Source organism: Hemicordylus capensis, chromosome 9 (assembly GCF_027244095.1).
Source record: "Hemicordylus capensis ecotype Gifberg chromosome 9, rHemCap1.1.pri, whole genome shotgun sequence".
Classification (NCBI taxonomy): Eukaryota; Metazoa; Chordata; class Lepidosauria; order Squamata; family Cordylidae; genus Hemicordylus; species Hemicordylus capensis.
Genome location: NC_069665.1, coordinates 6,909,434 through 6,933,524, shown reverse-complemented (window position 1 = coordinate 6,933,524; position 24,091 = coordinate 6,909,434). Strand labels below are relative to the sequence as shown.

The window sequence follows — 24,091 nt, the reverse complement described above, 5'->3', positions numbered from 1 at the left end:
ATGGTCCTTATAATGAGTTTATAGTTAGCAAAATGACATTTTGTTATATCGGTTCCCCTGACCCCTGCGCCACGTTTTCAAAGCGGTAGATGAAAAGTCAATATATCAGCTGGTTTACATTTGTATTGTGAAGAACATTTTTGTTTGAAATGTAGCAGCCAAGCTATTAAAACAAAAAGTAAATATGTATCTTTCTTTGATTCTAGATCTTCAGACGAGCTGACAAAAATGGTAAGTCTCCATATTAATGGTGTGTGTGAGTGTGTACATATTGCTTTGCATATAAGAGAAAATGTCTGTTGCAGGTAACTCATTCTGATCTCCACTTTTCTGAATTTGAGACTGAATTTGTAATTTCAGGAGAGTTTGAGGGGAAATGTAGTTTCACTCTTGGGAAAGATCCTGTTGGCTGTTAAATATCTGTCAAGCAGCTTCTAACAAACATTCCTTCACTTCTTCAGTTTCTTTATAATGCTAAAATGCAACAGTCTAAGTTCAGTATGCCTTATCATGATATCAAAAGCTGCCACATACTGAGTCAGACTACTGGTCCCTCTAGCTCAGAATTATCTACACTGGCTGGCAGCAGCTCTCTAGTGTTTCAGATAGATATTTTCCAGCCCTGCCCCCTACCTAGAGATGCTGAGCAAAGAGGCACCTTTTAAAAGTGGTGATTCTCTTTATTTAGCAGGAGGAGAGCAACTGGCCTTATCCAGCCCCAGCACAGCATCACTCCAGTGGCTGTTGCTGGTGTCTCTCTTATGTGATTGTTGTGAGCCCTTTGGGGACAGATAGCCATTTTATTTATCGATTTATATCTATATAAACCACTTTGGGAACTTTTGTTGAGAAGTGGTATATAAATATTTGTTGTATTTGTGTTCGTATTTACATTCTGTGGTTAGAGCAAGCTGGGATTTGCTGGGTTCAGACATCAGCAAACCCTGGGTTGTTCTAAACCATCAACAGAAGTGGAAAACTTCCTTCCCTCATGTGTAGAGGGGAGAGTGTGAGTCCAAGGTCTATGGTGATCTCTCTAAATTATGATTAAACCCTGGTTTAGTGCAGAAGTTCTCAATCTTGGAGCTCCAGATGTTGTTGGACTACAACTCCCATCATCCCCAGCCAGAGTGGCTGAAGGCATCATCTGGGGACCCAAGGCTGAGAGAACCTGGGAATGATGGAAGTTATAGCCCAGATGGAAGTTATAGCCCAACATCTTCTGGGGCCCCGAGGCTGAGAGAACCTGATGTGATTTCTGAACCAGGCCATTGTCTTGTTGAGATGAACAGTTCATTTTCCTCCTGGTTTTCTTCTCCAAAAATCTGGCTTTAGAACTCTGTACTTTTAGTTGTACTTTTCTGCTGCTCAGTCATGAATTGTGGTCTTCACTGTATTTAAAGATGGATGGATGCCCTTTGGGGAACGAAGCTTTAGAAACCCAAACATGCTGAATAATTGCAATACCTAACTGTGACAATCCACATTGCCTTAGATTTTCAGGTAAATGGCTTATACAGCCCTGAGAACCTGCAGTTGCTTGGGAAGAATGGCAGGAACTGATGTTGCAACTCATCCTGCATTGCTTGCTAACCTGGAGGTTTTACAGACAGGGCTCCCCCCCCCCCGAATCCACTCCTGATTGGAATGTGCCTGTCCACATTTAACCCAACCTCTCTGTGGGCTATCAGGGAACAGGACAGACAGGACTTTTATTGGACTGAATGGAGGCTGCGAATTCTGGCTTAGCCCGAGTTATGTCCATGGTAAAAAACCCCAAAAAACCCTCTATTTCCAGCAGATTTTTTGGGGGGGGGAAACACCTCCGGGGCTTCTGCTTTCTCTGAAGGTGTTGATGGAGGTGCTGATGGCTATGTGAATGGTCCATCTCATCCCTCGAATTAAAATGCCTCGAATCTGCTGCGAAGCAGATTCGGTCTTCAGATCCCCAGAAGCATAGAGCCATGTGTAGAAAACCTCCTGGTCTCGGAAATAAATGCAACACAGAGAGAAAGGGGTGGTGGGAGGCAGGAGTTAGGGTAGGCGAGAAAATGAGAACGCTGTCCTGTTGAAGCAGCCCTGGAAACAGACTGTTAATTGCAGTGTCCTTGGAACTTGCTCCAGATGGCACAAAGGGGGAGTTTGGAGAAGTCTGGCCGATCCAGGGAATCATTGCATAAACTCTAGTAATATGCAAGTAGGAAACTTGCCCTCACTCCCTCACATTTAAAAATAAATCGCAGCTGCGTGAGTGATTTATCGTTACATAATTGGAGAGTTGTATATTTCCTTTAACAAAATGCCTCCAGCGGCATGTATATGCTCCTTACAAGTTGGCAGTAGGTTTTTGTTTTGGTGCTTGAATTGGAACTCGGGCTCCCAAAAGCTCTGCCAGCTTGAGGACCTGAATGCTCATATCTAGCAACAGGACCTTTTAAAAAATCAGTCAATATTGGCTTGCTAATAACAGCAGAGATTGCCAGTGTGCTCATGATTTGTGCCGAATACGGCAACTTTCCTATAGGCGGCCACTAGAACTTATGAAGTTGCTCCCACTCCCCACATGACATGTCTCCAATCCATAGCAAGGCACTGTTTTTATTATTTATTTAAAGAATAAAAAGTAGGAACAGTGTCAAGCATGTGCCTAATATAATGGTGGTGGGTGCCACTGGGGCTGGGGGCTGCAGCTGCATATTCCGCCTCCCCGCCCCCCCCCCCAGCTGCTAGGGATGTGCAAAACATTTGACCAAATTGGTTTGAATCTGAATCAAATTTGAATCAATTCCACTTGAATCTGCTTGCACAGAATGGGATTCGTTTGAATCAATTGGAATTAGTGAGAATTCGAATCGAATTCAAATGGAATGTGAGAGAATTTGATTCGAGTTCAGGTGAATTTGACTTGATTCAAACGAATCCCATTCTATGCAAGCAGATTCAAGTCAAATCAATTCAAATCGTTTGGGTCATTTTATTTTTTTTTAACATCCCGACCAGCTGCCTCTCTCTCCCTTGCTCCCTTTTCTCACCCTGCCCTGGCTTTTACTTGAGCCATGAGGGCTGGTGAGTCACTGGGTTGGAGTTTATCTCCAAACCAGCAAATGACTATTCTGTACTGCTCAAGTTAAAACCAGGGAGAGGAGAGGAGGGGCAGCCAGGATGGGGAGGGAGAGGGAGAGACGCAGCTGGGGCCTATTCTGCACCCACTTGCCGTGGTCCCCGCCTCCCCGCACCTCACTCCAGTCAGTGGCACTGGCCACGAGTGGCCTAATGTAATGTGCAATTTGGCACCGCACAATACTGATAACATGTACTGGATTCACACATGCTATGCATCAGTAAGGGGCAAGTTTAGGGTCAGATTTCAAATGATCCCAGTTCGAAGGACTGGTTGCACAAGGCACCAGTATACTCCAGTCCCCAAAGCAGAGGGGACTAGACTGTCTCTGTTGTGCAATGCCCAGTGCAAACAGGAGGTGCACAACTGTACAGATGTGGAAGAACATGGGGACAAGTGATTTCTAATGGCATCCTTAGCTTGACTGGCGTCCGGCTCTCATATAGCATGCTTAGCCTTATGATTAATCCTGCCCTGCTGAAGAAATAGTTGCTTTAACCCAATGGACTTGTCCACATGCTGTGATGTTTTGTCCTTTTTGATGCCACGGTAACCACTGACCTGCAAAGAATAATTCAAGTTGACAAATTATGTCTGCATTAACAACTAGAAGGGCAGAGTGTTAAAACATAGCCAGGCCCTTAAAAGCCTTTACGTGTTTTTGTTTGAACTCGCAGCGGAGAAAGTAAGTTAAAATTGGAGCCAAGTCAAAATAGGTTCTATGCACTGAGCTGTTACTTAATAGCTTCTCTCTCTGTATGCAGCTGCTGGGCACCTCTTATTAAGAAGGGTTTTTGCAGAGTTAACCTGACATGTGGATTTAATGCATTCATCCCTGAACACGTCTTGCAAGGAATGCCTAAAAGCCACAGCAGACTGAATCTACGGGCTTTGTAAAGCTGGTTAGGTGTATTTATTGTTGAGGTCCAAGGATGGTCCAGTGAGTGGATTGTTCAGAGGGGAAGATCAAGGATGTTATCCCAGCAATTTCTGGCAACTCGTTTAAGCCTCATGTGCTTCCCCCCCCCCAAATTAAAAACCAGCTTTGGGTGCAGATAGTCAAACGGTTTTGATAATGAGCATTTCTACAACAGAGCAAAAAAACCAAACACGCCCAAACCCTGTTAATATTTCCTCAGCTTATAGCTGATTGCTAACCAGTTGTAACATCTGCTGTGAAAACTTGAGTTGTCATAATATTAAGGAAGATGGGGAGTTGGCATCTGTGATCCTGTTGTGGAATCTGAAGATGCACATCAATGAATTGTTAAGGAGCTCTTCGTACATGTGAGCGATGTGCTATAAAATTTTCATTTATTATTTGTATTCCACCCTCTCTCTGGGCAGTTGACAACAAATATAAATGAGAACAGAAGTTAAAACATTAAAATAGTTTTAAACAAATCCACAGTTGGCTGAATCCAGTTGAAAGCTTGAATGACTAAATTGTCTTGAGGGTCTTTTTTTGAAAGCTGTCAGATATGCGATGAAGGCTTTTACTTTGGAATGCAGGGAGTGCATTCCAGAGCCTTGGGGCAGCAACACAGAAGGTCTGTCGCCACTAGAAGAGCTGGTGACAATGGCAGAAGGATCTTCCTGGTTGATCTCAATAGGTCATATTGAGATTGCTCATAATGAAGGCGTTACTCCTGCTAACTGAGCAAAGAGGCACCCTTTAAAGTGGTGACCCTTAAATTTAGCAGGTGGAGAGCAATTGGCCCTATCCAGCCCCTGCACAGCATCCTTCCAGTGGCTGCTGCTGGTGGCTGCCTTGTGTTTCTTTTTATGTTGGGAGCCCTTTGGGGACAGGGGACCATCTTATTTATTTTTCTATGTAAACCACTTTGAGAACCTTTGTTGAAAGTGGTATCTAAATATTTGTAGTAGTACTCTTAAATATTCTGTGTAGAGTATATGCTCTAAGTAGAGTATATACTGAAAATTCCAGGTTCAATCCACTCTTATATTTTGCAAGGGGAGCGCATCTGGCCCCTTTCCCCCGCTCCAGTGGCTATTGCCGGTGTCTACTTTATGTTTTTGTTTTTAAGATTGTGAGACCTTAGTTGGAGACAAGAACCGTTTTATTTATGTTTCTGTTTATTTATGTTTCAGCTTTGAAAACTTTGGTTGAAAAGCAGTATATTAATATGTACAATGGTAGTAGGGTGAGGGATATCCAATATACTCACCCTACCTAATGGCACAGTGGGGAAATGACTTGACTAGCAAGCCAGAGGTTGCCAGTTCGAATCTCCGCTAGTATGTTTCCCAGACTGTGGGAAACACCTATATCGGGCAGCAGTGGTATAGGAAGATGCTGAAAGGCACCATCTCATACTGCACGGGAAGAGGCAATGGTAAACCCCTCCTGTATTCTACCCAAGACAACCCCAGGGCTCTGTGGGCGCCAGGAGTTGACATAGACTCCTTTACCACCATTGTGCATATTTATATACTGCTTTTCAACCAAAGTTGTCAAAGCTGAAACATAAACAAACAGAAACATAAATAAAATGGTAAAATAAAACATAAACAGATTGGATATCCAAGATGTGTCTGGATAGTAATTTTGCCAAAAGTCATATCTCCTAATCCTATCCTAAGTGAGAGCCAGCGTGGTGTAGTGGTTAGAGTGCTGGACTAGGACCGGGGAGTCCCGAGTTCAAATCCCCATTCAGCCATGATACTTGCTGGGTGACTCTGGGCCAGCCACTTCTCTCTCAGCCTAACCTACTTCACATGGTTGTTGTGAGGAGAAACGTTAAGTATGTAGTACACCGCTCTGGGCTCCTTGGAGGAAGAATAAGAAATTAAATGGAAATGTAAGTGAAGAGCTGTAGGGATTATTCAAGAACATGCATCTGTCTTGGGTGTAGTTCACACCAGAGGGGCCAGGTCTCCAGCATCCCAAACCCTGAGATCCACACGTTTCGCAAAGTCAGTTTTATTGCCCATTGTTCAGTCCATTGGCAAAGGTGGCACTCCTCCACAGGTAAGGAGATGGTGGTCTTTAAATTGTCTCTAAAGGGCGTAGATGACATCACTAGCTTTTTGTGAAAAGCTTTCAGTTCGAAGCAGAAAATTCAGTGCCCACTTTGACTCCCACTGTGCTAAGTTAGGAACGACAAATTAAATCCGTTCACTTGCTTTTCACATTTCCTCCCGCACAGCTTGTCATTTCCATGACTTGGGCTGTTTTCTTGGAGGACTGGTTCTGTGCCACCATTGCCAGAGCTTTCCTCTTTGTCTGTGGCCAGCTGTCGCCCCCCTCTCAAGAGAACATCTGTCACAAAAGGACTAATTGACAGTCTTCCCCATTCAAAACTCTCCCCCATCCCAATACCAAATAACCCTGTGTCTCAGCTTTAATAAACTAACTGAATTTGCATTTAATTGGAGTTGGATGCAGTACAGTAAGCTTTGGAATTTGGATCCCAAGAAGGCTGCTTCTAATAGACACAGCTCTGCCATTTTAATGAATTTGTTGTGTAACCTTTTCTCAATCCTGATTGCTCAGAGTGGGTAGAACTGTGTATGGGTACAAAGCACCAAAGGTAAACCACAGCCTGGAACCTCAGTCACAGACCAAAATATAAACCGACATGTAGAAAGGAGTCTGTATTTATTACAGCAAACAACGACCATTTCCTATATATAACACGTATAAAGCTCTTCTCGCTCTTGAATGTAGTCATGAGCCAAAGAGAGAACTTGTCGCAGGATCAATTTGGCTGATTTTGATACCATTTTATCATTAAGCTAAGAAATGCAGGCTCCTATATCCTTCGTTTTATAATGGTAGATGCATAAGTTTTGCTTTAGTAATCCCATATGTTTGTGTTTTTTAAGAATATACGTTTGACATTTGATAAAGTATAGGAATGAGTTATGATTATCCAGAAAACCCATCATATATGTATGTTTTATGTGTAAGTAATGGTCATTGTCTGCATTTGTAGTTGCTTGCTGTAATAATACAGATTTCTTTCTATATGTTTGTTTATAATTTTGTTTTTGATTGAGGTTCTAGTCTGTGCTTTACCTTTTTTGGTTCTTTTTTTGAACCTCTTTGAACCTTCTCCTCTTCTGTGTTAGATACAAAGCACAGCATAAAACCCGTCAGTACTTGCTTCTTCCTATTACTAAAGATCAACTCACACTGGGAAGTCTTGCAATTAAAGTTGGAAGTTTTTCAGTTCAATCCTATGGGTGGGTTTGTACAATTGATCTCTTGTTAGTTTGATGGGGTTCATGAAACTGCATTCCCAATACTTGGGATAAGTCTCACTGACCTCACTTGAACTGGCTTAAGCAAATATTCAAAGCAATACAAAAGATTAGGAAAAACTGTAATATGGTCCTAGGTTGTTACTATATGACTACAAAAGAATATAAGTGAGTATTTTAATAAGGGAGGTTCTTATTTCAGCAGGGAGCATGTTTCAAAGCTTCAGGGCAGCAGCGGAGAAGGCCCGTCCCTGAGTAACCACCAGATAACTGCAAGAGCTGGTGACAACTGCAGACAGACCTCTCCTGATGATATCAATGGGCTGTGGGGTTCATGACGAACAAGACGTTCTCTTAAATATCCAGGGCCCAAGCTGTTTAGGGCTTTATAGGTTATAACCAGCACCTTGTATTTTGCCCAGAAACATATCTGCAGCCAGTGTAGATATTCCAAAATGGGAGTAATATGTTCTCTCCTAGATTACCCTATTTTATTTTATTTTTAAAAAACCTAGATTACCCAGGTGGTGGTCGTTATGTGGTCTTATAGCGCCATAGTGGTCGCTATGTGGTCGCTAAGAGTTGACGCTCACTTGACGGCACTTAATCAATCAATCAGATGACCCAGAGACCAACCTGGCTGCCACATTCTGGACCAGCTGTAGTTTTCAGACTACATACAAAGGCAGCCCCACATAGAGTGCATTGCAGTAATCCAGTCTGGAGGTTATTAGCATATGTACTACTATTCTGAGGTCATTTGTCTTAAGAAACGGATGCAGCTGGAATATCAGCCGAAGCTGATAGAAGGCACCTCTGGCCACCGCCTCAACCTGGGACACTATGGAGAGGCTTGGATCCAGAAGCACCCCCAGACTGTGTACCTGTTCCTTCTGGGGAAGTGTGACCCCATCCAGAACAGGCAGTTCATATGCATCTATATATGCTTGGTTCATTTGTGTTCCTAGCACAACAAAATTCAGGACGAGGATAAATGCACATCTTACTCCCCAGTGGTGTGATGTATCCAGGACCCAGGCCATGCCAGCATGAATCTCCTAAACAAAAAGAATAGCTATGTAAATCATTGCCCAAATCAGAGAGAATACTCAGTTACTTTCTCTTTGGAAGCCAGAGATCTTGATAAAAATTTATAATGGAAGGAAAGTCAGGTACAATTTGTAGTGGTCTGAAAGCCGAATTAAGCATAGAAGTAATAGAACAGTGGCGTTTATAATTCATAAACTCATTTCCTGTGAGGATTTGAGCTGCCAAACCATAATCAAATTCTTTCTTGGACTATTTCTGGCGTCGAGATATTAAAAATGAACACAGTTAAAATGGGAAATGTTCATCATTCATACTTCAGTGGGACCATAAGGACCATAAGTAAAACTTTTTAAGACATCCTCCAGGCCCCCAAATGAATATTGCTGACCTAGAGAGAGTACAAGGAAAGGTACTGTTTCTGTTTTAGAATCACAAACATTGGAAGGGATGCAAATAGATATTTATATTTCTGATTTAATTGTTATTGGTTGTAATGGTTTCTGTTTTAATTGTAAACCGCCCTGAGTCATTTCGGAAGGGCGGTATAAAAATCGAATAAATTAAATAATAATAATAATAATAATAATAAATAAGGGCAGACTAGTGAAAAGGTAAGGCCACCTACTCACAAGATCGCACAGGTCAGCCTACACAAGGAAGACCACAGTGTGCGACAAGTGGAGAGCAGGTTACAGGCCAATAGCTCCTGATCAGTCTGGCAATCCAGGTCATGAAACAATGCCTTGGGCAGCCAGGCCTTTCTGCTCTACTTCTGGGCTTCCCAAAGGCATCTGAGTCAACACGGCTGAGAATGTGTGCTGTCCCAGAGCAGGGGCTCCCCGCCTTCCCCAGATAATCTCAGGCTACAGCTCCCACCATCCCCGGCCACATGGCTGAAGATCATTATGGGGGTGATAGGAATTGTAGTCCTACAACATCTAGGGGCTCAAGGCCGGGAATCCCAGCATCAGAGGCGTTCTTACCCCCAGACCTTGGGGCCCCGGTCCAAATTGGCCAGGGGGACTCCTGCTGCCGCCACCCCGCGCATGTCACTCCGCTGCCCCACTGTGCTGAACCTCTGATTCCTCTCCCCCCCCCCATAATTTCAGCTGCCATGTGCCATCACAGGCTTGCAACAATCTGCTTCAACTGCTCAGGCCGGCCGGAGTGCCTCACCGTTCTCAAGAGCTGCTGGGCCGGACGGACTGGCCAAGTGGAAGCTCCATCCACCACTGCTTGCCACCTCAGGGGTGGAGGCCTCCTCGGCTCACCTCTGGCCACCACTCCTTGGCCACAGACATGGCGGCTGAAACTATGGGGTGGGGGAAACAGCAGCTTGGCACAGTGGTGGGGCGGGTGCGTAGTGGTGGCAGGAGGCCCCCAAAAGCAGGTTTCAGGGGGACAGCGGGGGGGGGGGCTCACAGTGGGAGTGGTCCGGGCTCCAAAATTACCTAGGTGCGCTACTGCCCGGCATTATGTGAAGAAATATGTTCTTCTGACTGTCCTTAATCTGCTACCAGCCGGTATCACTTGGTGACTCTGAGTTCTAGAAGTGAAAAGTCCCTCTTTCTACAGCTTTCATGAGATTTTTAAAGCTCTACCATGTCCAAAGTCCCCTCCCATTCAGTCAGTTGGTCAATTTATTTATTTATTTGTTTATTCATTCATTCAACGTATTTGTATACCACCCTAAACCAAGGTCTCAGGGCGGTTCACAACAAAACAGTAAACAAAACATTAAAATCAATTAAATGTTAAAAACAGTTTAAAACAAATCAATAAACAATCTAAAATTTAAAAAGTTAAAAAGCCTGGGTAAAAAGATGAGTCTTCAGACACTTTTTAAAAGCCGATAGAGACGGGGAGACACTTATTCCCACAGGAAGCACATTCCAAAGTCTCGGGGCGACAACAGAGAAGGCCTGTCCCTGGGTGGCCACCAGGTGACATGAAGGTAGCCACAGACGAGCCTCCCCTGATGTACGCAGTGGACGATGGCCAATAGACCAGAGGTAAAATTACAGTCATGTTTACAACACAAGATATGGCCACCTTAGTAGTGTGTTTTTCTAAACTAATCTAGAAAGCCCCAAACGCTTTGGGCTTTTCTCATCTAGGGAGCCTTTTTCTGCAACTTTTCCAACTCTGTGTTATCCTTTTTTGAGATGAGGCAGAGGTTCAAGAACTCGTTGTACCTGAGGCAAAGCATCAAATGCTACCTCTTCCTTTTCCCAAAGCTTGATTTCACATGTGCACCTGTGAGTGTACATGCACACACATGCATGCGCACACGCACACCCCTATCCCTCTGCTGGTTGGCTGCCACTCTTTTCCTCTTTGCAGCGGCAATAGCAGCTGCCATGCACACCCTCCCCCATTTCTTCCTTCACTGCTTGACTGATAATGAGAAGGGGGAAGAATCAGAAGAGGACCTGCTGAAAGTGGTGGTGAAGAGGAGGAGGTCAGGAGGAGAGGAGTTGGTTTGAACCAGTGGTTGGCGAAGAGCTGCTCAGATGGTGGGTGGGTGGGTGGCAGAGGAGATAGGTGAGGTGCAGAGAGCATCCTGCTGCCCCAATGACACCCTAATAATTCCCACTTAAAGCGACTGCCTCACTTTGTCTCATGGACGGATCATCCCTGGGACAGTCAGAACTCTGCATGAAAGTCTGGTGCTTGATGTCATAGTGGTGACTCATTCATTTATTTTATTTTTTAAATTTATTTACATATTTCTATACCGCCAAAAACGTATGTCTCTGGGTGATAAAAACAACATTAAAACATTAGTTAAAAACAAAACAAAACAAAATTTAAAACATAATAATTTAATTTTTTTTAAAAAAACCAATGCTCTAAAACATTAAAAATAATCAAAACAGTATCAGTTAAAAGCCTGGGTGAACAGATGTGTTTTTATGGACCTTTTAAAAGCTGTCAGAGATGGGGAGGCTCTTATTTCACTAGGGAGCGCATTCCAAAGCCTCGGGACAGCAACGGAGAAAGCCCGTCCCTGAGTGGCCACCAGACGAGCCAGTGGCAAATGCAGACAGACTTCTCCTGATGACCTCAGTGGGCGGTAGGGTTCATAACGAAGTTTTCATGCCTGTCGATCACCCATTCATGCAACAGTCAATGTATCTGTGAACCAGCTTTGAGTGTCAGCAAAATCTGTCCAGTAGCTCATCCCAAAGAACCTTTACTGAGCTCAGCTCCAAGTTTTCCTCCTTCATTTTGTGGTTGTGCAAGGCCTGGAGACAATGGAAGACTGTGTTTGCGGTGGGGAGTGGGAACAGGACATAAGAACATAAAATAAGAACAGCCCTGCTGGATCAGGCACAAATTGGCCCATCTAGTCCAGCATCCTGTTTCACACAGTGGCCCACCTGATGCCTCTGGGGAGCCCACAGGCTAGTGGTATGTGCAAGCCCTCTCTCCAGCTGTTGCTCCCCTGCCACTGGTATTGAGAGGCATCTTGCCTCTGAGGCTGGAGATGGCCCACAGCCAGCAGACTAGTAGCTATTGATAGACCTGTCCTCCATGACCTTGTCTAATCCCCTTTTAAAGCCATCCAAGCTGGTGGCCATCACCACATCCCAGGCAAAGAATTCCATAGATCAATTATGGACCTTATGGTGAAATTATGGTGAAAAAGTACTTCCTCTTGTTGGTCCTAAATTTCCCGACCTTCAGTTTCATGGGGTAACCCCTGGTTCTAGTGTTGTGAGAGAGGGAGAAAAATTTCTCTCTGTCCACCCTCTCCACTCCATGCATAATTTTATACATCTCGATCATGTCTCCCCTTTGTCGCCTCTTTTCCAAGGTAAAGAGCCCCAGATGCTGTTCACTTGAACAGAAGTGACAGAACAGAAGTGATGCAAATTACATTATTGGATGCTAGTAGTCTATTCTTGTTTGTTTTTTGCTATGTGAACCACCACTTGGAGAATGTTTTGTTGTTGAAAGGTGGTATATAGATTCTTCATCATCATCACCATCACCATCACCATCACCATCATCATCATCATCATCATCATCATCATCTAATATGTTTTGCATGAACATTGTCCTAGAAGCCCTTGCGTTGCTTACATTACCAAACAGTGTTTTTCACCATACCTTCCCAGCCTGATCCAGTCTCTTACATGCTACTTGATCATCCAGAAGGAAAAATATGCTCTCACCCAAGTTTAAAAATATCCCTGCAGGCATCAGTGACTGACTATATTTCTAATTTTATAGGAGCACGTTCAGAAAATTGCTTGATTAGAATTTAAGTACATTAATTTTTCATTAAATTTGAGACTGCGTAGATTATTATTTTTTCTGTTGGCAGATATACTTGGACATATATACTCATTGGCAAGGACTTAGCATGCCAGCTTACTGGCTGGAATATGGATCCCTTATGCAAGGCTTTGAGGCAGGGCACACACTCAGCAGAGCAGTGGGAGGCAAACCCATTCTTCTACCCCATGGACAGGATCTGCAGCCTGCTTTTGCATGTGGGCTTCACATCTCCACCTCTTTTGTTTTAGATGCAATGACCTTGGAGTCCTACAAGAATATGTCCAAAGAAAGCAACATATGTTAGTTCAAGTTGGGGACTGTAAGAAATATCTGGGCTGGATCATTAGCCCATCTAGCTTAGTACTGTCTCCTAATGTTCTGCAGTTGGATAGTTCCAATGGGCATGTCGGACCCAATGTCAGGCACTACTGGAAAGAATTCTGTAACAACCGTTGGGAGCACCAGCAGGGGGAACTCCACCAAAATCCCCTCCGTCATTATAGTATTTCTGACATACCTGTCAGAACTTCCTTCACTGCTCTGTCCCTTCCCACTCCCTTCTCTTGACTTCTCCCCATTCCCTTACCTATGTATGGGAGGAGAGCTGGTCTAGTGGTAGCAAGCATGAATGGTTTCTGTTGCCAAGCAGGGTCTGATCTGGCTTTCATTTGAATGGGAGACCACATGCTTGCCTGCAGAAGGTTCCAAGTTCCCTCTCTGGCATCTCTAGATAGAGCCCCCGGTCTCCTACAGCCCGTTTCTACCCTCTGTGAGTGTGCAGTGGCCATTTTTGAGGCCGTTGTGCATGTGGGGCACCTAAAAAATGACCACTGCACCCTCACAGAGGGCCGAAATGGTCCTCAGGAGACCAGGGGAGGCTGGCAGGGGGAGGGGAGGGAGACCAGAGACCAACCATGGCTCCAGACCCCTCACCCTCTTTGTTGCTCTCTTCTTCTGAACCCATTCCAGTTGATCCATACTCTTCTCAAAGAAATGTGGTACCCAGGACTGGATACAATATTCCAAGTGAGATCTGTTCAGCGCAGAATAGAGCAGAATGATTTGACTTCTCATGGTATGATGCCTCTGTTAATTCAACCTAAAATTTCATTAAATTTTTAAGGCACTGCCTATCACTCCTGGCTCATGTCCAACTTGTCCAATCTTAGCCATTCTGTGTAATGGCTATTGATAGATCGAGTCTCCAAGATTTTGTCTAGCCCTTTATTTTTAAGAGTTAGGGGCATAGACTTGTAAATCTTAGACCTATCTGCAGACCTGTCCTCTTTGCAGAAGTCAGTGTATAGTAAGCAAATTCATGTTTGAATGGGGTAGCTGGACATGCAATCTTTGTGAACCCAGGAATCGGTGTATCGGTTTTGTATTAATAACTAAATGTTCTAATTTAGGGATCTACAACTTTGGGTCCCCAAATGTTGTTGGACTCCAACTCTATGATTCTGCTCATAGACAATGCATCTGGGGATGATGGGAGTTGTAGTCCAACAATATCTAGGGAGGGACCCAAGGTTGGAAACCCCTGATCTCTACATTTCTTCTTGGTTTGGCAGGCGACATTGGCAGCGAAAAGCTCAAGAAAACACCCTTGCATAGTGGAATCATCCCATTTGGCACATATTCCGAAGTGTTACTTCTCCTCAAGCTTTGAGGAGAAATAACACTTTCTCGCACTGTCTCTAAATGAATCAGCAGTTCAGAATGTTTACAATTATTCCTGCATGGTGGGGGGACCTAACAACTTGACAGTCGCCCACATAACTGGAGTAGTTCTGGTGAATCATTCTTCATCTGTTCAGAATAACCTGGCAAAATGTTTTATGATGAAGGCAAGAGAGGATGTCAGAGGCAGGATTCAGAGGAGAGAGGAGGGCTAGGCATCTGGAGGAATTCTAGCCCTGCTGGATCACACTTCTGTGCAGCAGCATGTGGTGCTTCTAACTCTGAAAGGTCAACTTTAACAGGCCCTCTCCAGGGTTGAGGAGAGCCAACACAGCAACTCTTGCCCTAAAGCCGAGGGTGAAGGAAGGTCTTCTTCCCTTTCCCTTTTTGCGACTCCATAACTTCAGTATGTGCAAGAGCTGAAATGAATTGCTCCTTCCAAATTCTTCTCTGCAGATATTGATATTCTCTGGTCATGAGAATAATTCCATCTGCAAATATTTTATCTTCAGCATCATCATTTGATAGACAAGGATTCTTCAGTTGCCGTCAGAATCTGAGGATACCAGATATGCAGCAGTGAAGACAATTTTGCGGGGAATACAATTATGTAAACCATGCATTATAACAATTATCACAGGCATTTTTTAAATTTATTTTTTAAAGTACAAAATCTACAAGGTGCACCAGTCAGGTCCAAGGCTAAGGAAAAGAGTATAATGGTATTTACGTAGAACCATAGTGCTGGAATTTAACTATACTTCAGACAGAAAATAATATCATATAAAATACTGACTGCAAACACTTGCCAAGAAGTCTTTCTGATTTTAACAAGCACCTTTGGAACTGTGACAGGAAACATTCAAGAACATAACAACATTGACAACCCTGCTGGATCAGATTCAAGGCCTCCAAGGCCCGGGGTGGGGGGTGGGGCAGCTCCAAAGGCCCAGAGGGCTCTCTTGCTGCCACCCCACCCCATGCCCACCCCATGCCCACCCCACTGCTGCCTCATGGCACTGAAAACTTGAATAATTGTAGCCGCCATGTTCATGACCAGGGGATGGTGTGTGTGTGGGGTGTGTGTGTGTGTGAGCTGAGCAGGCCTCTCCCACCCTCATGGTGGTTGCGGTGTCAGCAGGCGGAGCGGGAGCAGCCTTTGGGCTGGGCTGTTTGGCCCAGAGGCCCTTGAGAACTGCGAGGCGCTCCGGTGCCCCTGTGCAATTAGAATAGAGTGTCGCAAGCCTGTGCGCACACCCCTTTCCCTGGCCACGCACATGACGGCTGCAGTTATTCAGGTTTTCAGCACCGCGGGGCAGCGCGACATGCTTCTGGGAATCCCATCGCAGTTCCCTTTTTAAAAAACGTTAACTTTTTTAAAAACTAGTGGGGTGGGGGGGGACCTTCCAAAGCCCTTCAGGTCCGAGAACCAAAATTACCTAGGTGTGCCCCTGCTTACCAAGTGTTGAGGGAAATAGTTTGGTTTTGCTGAGCCCAATTCCAAGCATGAGGGTGGGAATTTGCCCAATCGCTAGTTGCTGTTGTTTTTGTCAGTCATTAGTTCAGCTGTGTCAAATATGTGATTTTCCAAGCAAATAGCCCAAATAGTAAATATGCAGTGGAGCTCTAGCGGGGAGCCCCCCCCCCATTTAAATATTGCTTAGGCCTGGGACTTTAATGAGTTGGATTTCATGCTGCAAGGACCGTCTCCCTGTAAATGCTCCATGCAGGGGAGAAAAGAGTCCATTGGAGAGGAGAGCTGGTCTTGGGATAGCAAGCATGACTTGTCCCCTTAGCTAAGCAGGGGCCAAACTGGTTGCATATGAATGGGAGACTAGAAGTGTGAGCACTGGAAGATCTTCCCCTCAGGGGATGGAGCCACTCTGGGAAGAGCAGAAGGTTTCTAGTTCCCTCCCTGGCAGCATCTCCAAGATAGGGCTGAGAGAGATTCCTGCCTGCAACCCTGGAGAAGCCGCTGCCAATCTGGGTAGACAATACTGAGCTAGATGGACCGATGGTCTGATTCAGTATAGATCAGCTTCTGATGTTCCTATAATTTAGCCAGGGGCTCCCGAACTTGAGCTGAAGACCATTGTGGCTGGGGTTGATGGGAGATGTAGTCCAAAAAGCATCTGGGGTTTCAGGTTGGAGAGTGCCTGGATCATGCCCATGACCAACACCTGAAACCTCATGGAAGGGGAGACAGATGGCAATGGCATGTTTTGCTCTCTGGCAGAACGAGACAGAAATCTTGGGGCAGCAGAGACAGGGAAACACAGCTGTTTTGATCCATAAAGTGTGTGTGTTTCAGACATTCCGGACTTGCTTTGAAGTTGGCCAATTATGGCTTGATCGCCAGTGTTAACCCAGAGCAGCCACCTCGCTTCCTGTGTCGCCTGAGAGATGTGCCTTTTCTTTCCTAATCCTCATTAGCGAGATCGGGAGCAACAGACATGAATGAGACTTTGTTATGGCTGTGGAATTTAATGGCTTTGGCATGAGTTGCAGGGGCCAGAAAGAGAGAGGATCTATCCTCTCCTCCACCTTCCCCCGTCGGAGGCTTTGAGAAGCCATTTGCTTAGTGGAAGATGACATATTAACGAAATCTTTTTCTGAAATGATGGGAAAGGGCCACAATATTTGGCTGAAATGCTTAATTGGCTATCACCTAGCTGACCTTACTGTTGTTAGGTGACGGCAGCGTGGAAAGGGCTGCATGAAACATTTATGGGGCTGCTAGCTCATTTAAGATTATGGGTCATTGCCAGTCAGTGGAATAAAACTGGAGCAGTTCTCCCGATGGGAGCAATGTAAAAGTATAGGGTACTTGCCAAAGCTGATGAATAGTTCCCATTCAATACAAATAGGTTGGTTGCCCAGCAGAGACGATCCTTTATAGACCGCGGGAGAAGAATCAGTAACACTGGAAAATTCAGCTATCCTGTTAAAATACAATGGCAATTAGGGCTGAGCGAAACCTAGTGGCTGACATCCTAACTAAATAACTCAACAAAAGTCCTGTTGATTGACTCGCTTGTCCTATTTGTTTCATCCAACTCCATTACCTTCACTGAATAATTGAGTCTGGATATCAGCCACTAACTGTTTTTCAGGCACGTATGTGGTTCTGTCAAGACACCTCCCCTTGAGGTGATTTCTATATGTGGCTTCTGAAAATATACACTTTTTCTCCTTGTACTTTTTCTTATTGGACTTCATATGTCCTCGCTGATGTCCTCCCATAGCCAAATTTGTAGTGTGGCAAAGTTTTCATCTCTGATTGGCTGAAATCACCCATGTGATTAATCCATAAAGCATTGTCCTCACTGTCAATTGGCTTTGATTAGCCTTTAATGATGTAATCATATAGTGGCCACATGCACATGTAACGGGAAACGGTGGGCCCACTGGACCAGCAGTCACCCCCAGCCCACACGCTTCTCAGACGTTCAAAATTGCCATCTCAGAGACTGCAGAGAGGAGAAGGAACTTGCTGTGTGGACTTCCTTCTGGCATGAAGGACAGCCCTGGAAGCCAATCACAGCTGGAGCAAGGGAGGAGCTTCCTCCCTCAACTCCAGTTACAGCTCGCTGTAACGCCAGTTCTGCCTTCGGACGTAACACTGCCGAATGCAAACTCAGGTAGAAGCGGCGAAACTCACTACAACCTGAGGGTTCAAATTGGAGTTTGGGAAGGGAAACCTTGGGTCGCCTTTCTGATGGAACCACGGTTGCAGGCATTCAGACGTACAAGGAATTCAACCTCGGGCTCCTTCACCTCTAGTTTCCTGTTATGTGCTAATGTGGCCTGTCATATCTGTCTAGATAGCATAATATCATCCTGTGCACTTTATGATCCCTGATGATCTGGGATTATCCATGTTACCTATGCAAGATTGGAAAAGAAGCAATCATTCGGTGAAAAATTGGCACCACTACAACAGCTAGGGGAAACAATTGCACCAAAAAAGACTGAAGGTGGTGAAATGTTACCACACCTATATAGGCTGTGAAGTTGGGAGACATTTCAATGATGGTAAAGGTAAAGTGTGCCGTCAAGTCAATTTCGACTCCTGGCACCCACAGAGCCCTGTGGTTGTCTTTGGTAGAATACAGGAGGGGGTTACCATTGCCTCCTCCCACGCAGTATGAGGTGATGCCTTTCAGCATCTTCCTATATCACTGATGCTCGATATAGTACCAGTGGGGATTCGAAATGGCAACAATCCAAATGGGGCAATATTCCTGCCCCACATACTGGCAACAGTTTCACTCTCCCCACCGTAGTTAGCTGCATGGTGTTGTTGGTTTTTTTTTTTAAAGGTTCTCTGTTCCCCTTCCTCTGCACTCACTCTGATGGTATCCAGCTTGAATTGGGAAGGAGAGCTGGTCTTGTGGTAGCAAGCATGAATTGACCCCTTTGCTAAGCAGGATCAACCATGGTTTGCATCTGGATTGGTGACTACACTTGAGTGCTGTCTGCTGTAAAATGTTCCACTTAGGAGAGGGGTCCTTGGCTTAGAGGTAGAGCATCTGCTTTGCCTGCAGAAGGCCCCAAGTTCAATCCCTGGCAGCATCTCCAGATAGGACTGGGAGAGACTCCTGCCTGAAACCTTGGAGAGCTGTTGCAATATTGAGCTATGGACCAATGACATCTTGCTATGAAGCAATGCTTCTGCAGTGTCTTCTGGGTAGGACTGTGCCTTCCTACTTAACGTTCCAATTTTTTTTTTCAAACTTCTAGCTCCAAGTCCTCTAGAGAAGCTGTTTTTTAACAGCAGCAGATGGAGTGGGTGCCTCTTGTGAGACATCATAGCCAAAAAAGGAACTGGAAGCAATAAGATGCCAGGGATATGCTTGCACAATACTGAAAACAGCTGCAACTTTAACCATTGACATAGCAAGAGGATTCTACATCACAGCCAACTTTCACACTGGTTTCTTGTGAAGCAATCCATTTCCTTCGTATTGAAGACATCATCAAATGGTTTTGATTTTGATTGTTAACATGCAAGCAGAAATCCAAAGGGCATTTTCTTTGCTTGGCTGTGAGTCAGAGAGAAAGCACTAGCAGCGGTCTTCCCACCTAAGCCCCCCCTCCAGGGTGGCATGCAGATTTCTAATTACAGTATTTGTGTAGTTCTGTGTGCCTAATTACTCATTATGGGTAGAATTTCCAAATGCAGGGTGTATGAAAGCCTATTTGCCCATTGTTCATGCAAATCAATTAATACATATATGTCAGGCAATATAATTATGCATATGAGTAACTCACCATGCAGATGCTGGTCAATGCCTCTGCTGTTTAAACAGGTGCTTCTTTTCTGTGTGGCTGGCTTGGAGAAACTTGCCATTATAATTGGAGCCTGGCTCCCCGCCACCCCTTCAGACTGTTAAGATTTAAATGATTTTGACGTGGTTCATTTGCATTTCCCTGCAAAAGTTGCCCTGGGGAATACCAGAGACGACCAAATGTCTATTGCGAATTTAACTTTTTGTAGGAGTTTAATAGAATTAGGGCCGGAAAGATCTCGTGGGGTGGGGGGGAGGTGGTGGTGTTCGCTTAGTGAATTGTTACCTGACTGGTGATAGGACTCTTTGACATCCAGTCAGTCACTTGTGTGATGCCAGCTGTGTGGGTGCTTCTTCATTGAATATATTTTTATTTTGAAACATTGTCTTCCTCCATCCTCATTTAACAAAAGTGCCGAATGGAATGTGGATGACCTGTTTACATAAAATAACAGGAAAGTCTAGAATCATTAGGAAGGGGAAATCTTCTAAGAAATTTTTTACAGTTCGGGGATTCACTGTTACTCTTGTGGAATCTTACTTCGGTGCACTTTTAGTCTGCTATGTGGGTTTAGAGTTGGTTGTTTTTCATGTGATCTTATCATTATTATTCAGGGGTGGTGTACGTTGCTTTGAGTTCCATTTTTCTATGGCAGAGAGTGTGCTATAATTGCTTTAAAATGAAACATATGTGAAGAATACGAAATGCCCTTCCTGGATGAGTGTGCAGCAGCAGATCCAGTGAAAGCAATGTGGATTTTAATCAGCATGACAGAGTTCCATATTAGCAAAACTTCTCTATCCAAATTCTCTTTTAGGTGGACTCAGGCAATGCCGTTAGCTTAAAATTGTGGCTTTATACTACCAGGAACTGAAAGGGGATAAATGCAAAAATGCTTTGGAAGGGACTGGAGCAGAAGGAAGCTTACCAGGGCAAAGGAGTCTCCCCTTGATGTCTATGTGGCTTTAACACTAAAGAGATGCTTGGTTTTTAAAACTTGCTTGTGATGGCAAAATGAGGCACTTGGCATTTTATAGGTCATGTGGGGGAAGGGAAGACATTTCTGATGAGCAAAGTCCAACTGTATGTTCCTTGTTAGTGGCCAGCTACGTCACTGGTAACAGGGCAAACCACTGCCTAATTGACAAGGTTTTCTGTCTTTGGAAAGCTGTTTTCTACTGAAAGCTAGGAAGAAAGGAAGGGGATCAGAGAAGCAGAATGAAGTCCTTTGTCACTGAAAGCAAACACCGGATTTCTCTTCGCTATTTATACATTGTACATTTGTCATCGTTTGTACGTAATCACATTTGTTAGAAGTGCTGAGATGTCTCTGAGCCGAAATCTGGAGTGTGGGGCTTTTCACACCAGCATACCCCTCTCCTGCCATCTCCTTTGGGGGCAGCCCAAGGTGCTTGTGTTGCCTGGGGTGAGAGGCTAAATGCTGCCTCCCCCGATGCCCTTGGTGGTGGCCAGTCCCCTTGCAAGCGAGGGATGGGGAGGAGGGAAGATTGCCATGTTTCTTGCAAGCTTTGTAAGGAGGGTGAGGAGAGAAGGGCAATTTTCTCTCTCCTCCTTGCAGAGTTTGCAAAGGTCAGACTGGGCCCGAAGAGCTGCTCTGATGGCAGCAGCAGGGTACACTTTGCCGCCCTGCTGGCACCCCAGTATTCCATCACCCGAGGTGACTGCCCCAGCGTGCCTCATGTAAGGCCTGCCTCTGAACGCCTTACATTCTTTGGCCTGTGGGCAACAATGTTCGGTCACTAAAACTCTTCAGGAGACACAAAGGGCATTTCTTTGCCCCCGTGAAATGTAGGCATGGACCTCAGTTAAAACTATTGTGACTAATGGTGTAGGTTTGGATGTTGGCAGTGGCTGCTTTTGCATATAATGCAGGATGGCCAGAACCTCAGGGGTATACTCGTGAGTCAAATGGGCCGTAACCCAAGATTTGGCTTTTAAAAAGCCAAATCTGGCAACAGAGTGCAGAACCACGGGTCGAATGGACCCGTGGTTCTGCTTCCCCCTCCTCCATTCTCCCATCCAAATTCAGATGTAACAGAGAGCTCCCTCTCTGCAGTCAGCGAGACTGCAGAGAGGAGGGGGAACTGGCTGTGTGGGCTTCCTTTTTCCATGAAGGACAGCCCACAAATCCAATCATGGCTGGAGATGAGGGAGGAGCTTCCTCTCTCAACTCTGGTTCAAAGGGACACAGCCTGTGGTTTCTGAATTCGGACAAAAAGCAGGCTGCATCAAACTTCAGGTTGTGATGACAAAACTCACTATAACCCGAGGGTTCAGATTGGAGGCAGAAAATTGTACCCTCAGGCACATCATCACTGGGACCTCAGTTGCGCACATTTGGATGTGACACTCAAGGAACCTTTGACCCCTTCAACTGTGGTTCCATGTTACATGTGGACGCGGCCATAGAATTAAGGAATGGAACTGGTTTTTGTTGCAGAGAAATTACAGGAAGCAGCTTTAACTAAGTAAACTAAGTAAGAAAACAATAAAGGAAAGGTTGTTTGAACTAGAGTGTTAAAAACTGTAGCAGCCTCTTATGCAGAGAGAGGGAGCCTCTCAGTCTGAATACAAGTCAGCAAGTGAACAACCAACAAGCAAACTGTGACGCCACCCCCAAACCAGTACACAGACACATTCAAACATACTGTATAGAGAAGAGTACAGACAATGTACACAGTGGGAATTTTCTCAACCGTTTTTTAAACAAACTCTAGTTTGAATGGCTTGATTTATTCTTTTCCTGATGATTTCTTTTTGTTTTGTTTATCCCATCTTTTGGCACCAAAAGAAAAGACTTACAAGTTGCATAAAAAACAAAAATAAATTAATTAATAAAGTCAGTCTGGCAAAGACCTTAAAAGGTTGTAAGGGATTAGAACAGCCTTCACCTAAGGGCTGAATATTATACTGGGGAACAGCTGCTGAGTTGGACAGAGCCATCCTACCCAGAGGGAGACGATGACGACGACTACTACAACATATATTTATATACCACTCTTCAACCAAAGTTCTCTAAGAAGTTTATAAATAAATACATAAATAAGATGGCGCCCCTGTCCCCAAAGGTCTCACCACTTAAAAAGAAACATTTTGCCCCCAACTTTGCCCCTGCTAACTGGGCAAAGAGGCACCTTTAACCGTGGTGATTCTCTTTATTTAGCAGGGGGAGAGTAACTGGCCCTATCCACCCACAGCACAGTATCTCCAGTGACTGTTGCTGGTGTCTATTTTATGTTTCTTTTTGGATTATGAGCCCTTTGGGGACAGGGATCAATCTTATTTATTTGTTATTTCTCTGTGTAAACCGCCCTGAGCCATTTTTGGAAGGGTGGTATAGAAATTGAAATAATAATAATAATAATAATAATAATAATAATAATAATAATAATAATAATAATAAACATAAGGCAGATACCAGCAACAGCCACTGGAGGGATGCTGTGCTGGGGTTGGACAGGGCCAGTTGTTCTCCCCCTTTTAGGGATATGCACGAACCCTTTTATGGGCCTCTGAACAGGTTCAAACACTGGCCGGTTCAAAGGTTTGATGGCCGGGGGGGGGGTAACTTTAAGGGCAGGGGAGGGTACACTTACCCTTCCCTCCATTCCCCGCCCCCCCGCCGGCACTGGCTGGAAAACTGGTCCGGTGGGGAAGCAGCAAACCTCCCTGCTGCCCCGTCCACCCTTTGGACCGGAAATAGCGTGCACGTGTGTGCGTGCGCAAGTCACACTTGTGCTCGTACACATTGGTCGGGCGCGCAACATCCGTGCACACATGCGCACATGCGCTTGCTACTTCCGCCTACTTCCAGTCCGAAGAGAGGACAGGGCGGCAAGGAGGTAAGCTGCCACCCGACCAGACTGGTTTTCCAGGCAGCACCAGCAGGGGGGAAGTGGAGGGAGGGGTAAGTGCACCCTTCCCTGGCCTTAAAGTTATCCACCCCCTGCCATCAAACCGGCCCCTGCCGGTTCCGTGCACATCCCTACCCCCTGCTAAATATAAGAGAATCAACACTTTAAAAGGTGTCTCTTTGCTCAGTTACCAGGAGACTAGCTGACTATCATTGCTGATGCCTCCCACCTTGTTTCTCCCTCACACATGATCACAAAGCGGGAATGCCCAGAGGACTCCCAAAGCTGGGTAGGATGCTTGTCCTACTCCTACCCCATTCACAATTCTGTGAACTGGCTTATTATTTTGAAGCTCTTGCCTGAAAAACCAATAGCTGCCCTAACAAACCAACGGTGGTCAGTGGTATCAACCAGCAAAGCAAAACTCCTAGGATAGTCTCCGGCTAGTTCTTTCATAAGATTTTCCAGTATGGGGCTCAGTTCAGAGCTCTGAAAAATGAAGAAAAACGACTCTCTGAATATTATCCTTGGATCCTTGTATGCTGTTTAAAAATTAACT

The 24,091-nt window shown here is 44.9% G+C and overlaps 1 protein-coding gene across 1 annotated transcript in view; it reads left to right on the top strand.

The window, feature by feature from the left end:
- Positions 1-24,091, top strand: part of NECAB2 (N-terminal EF-hand calcium binding protein 2) — a 215,989-nt gene that overhangs the window by 35,998 nt on the left and 155,900 nt on the right. The window contains exon 2 of the mRNA XM_053271119.1: positions 207-231. Coding sequence (XP_053127094.1) covers positions 207-231 — 25 coding nt within the window. The remainder of the gene's footprint in view (positions 1-206; positions 232-24,091) is intronic.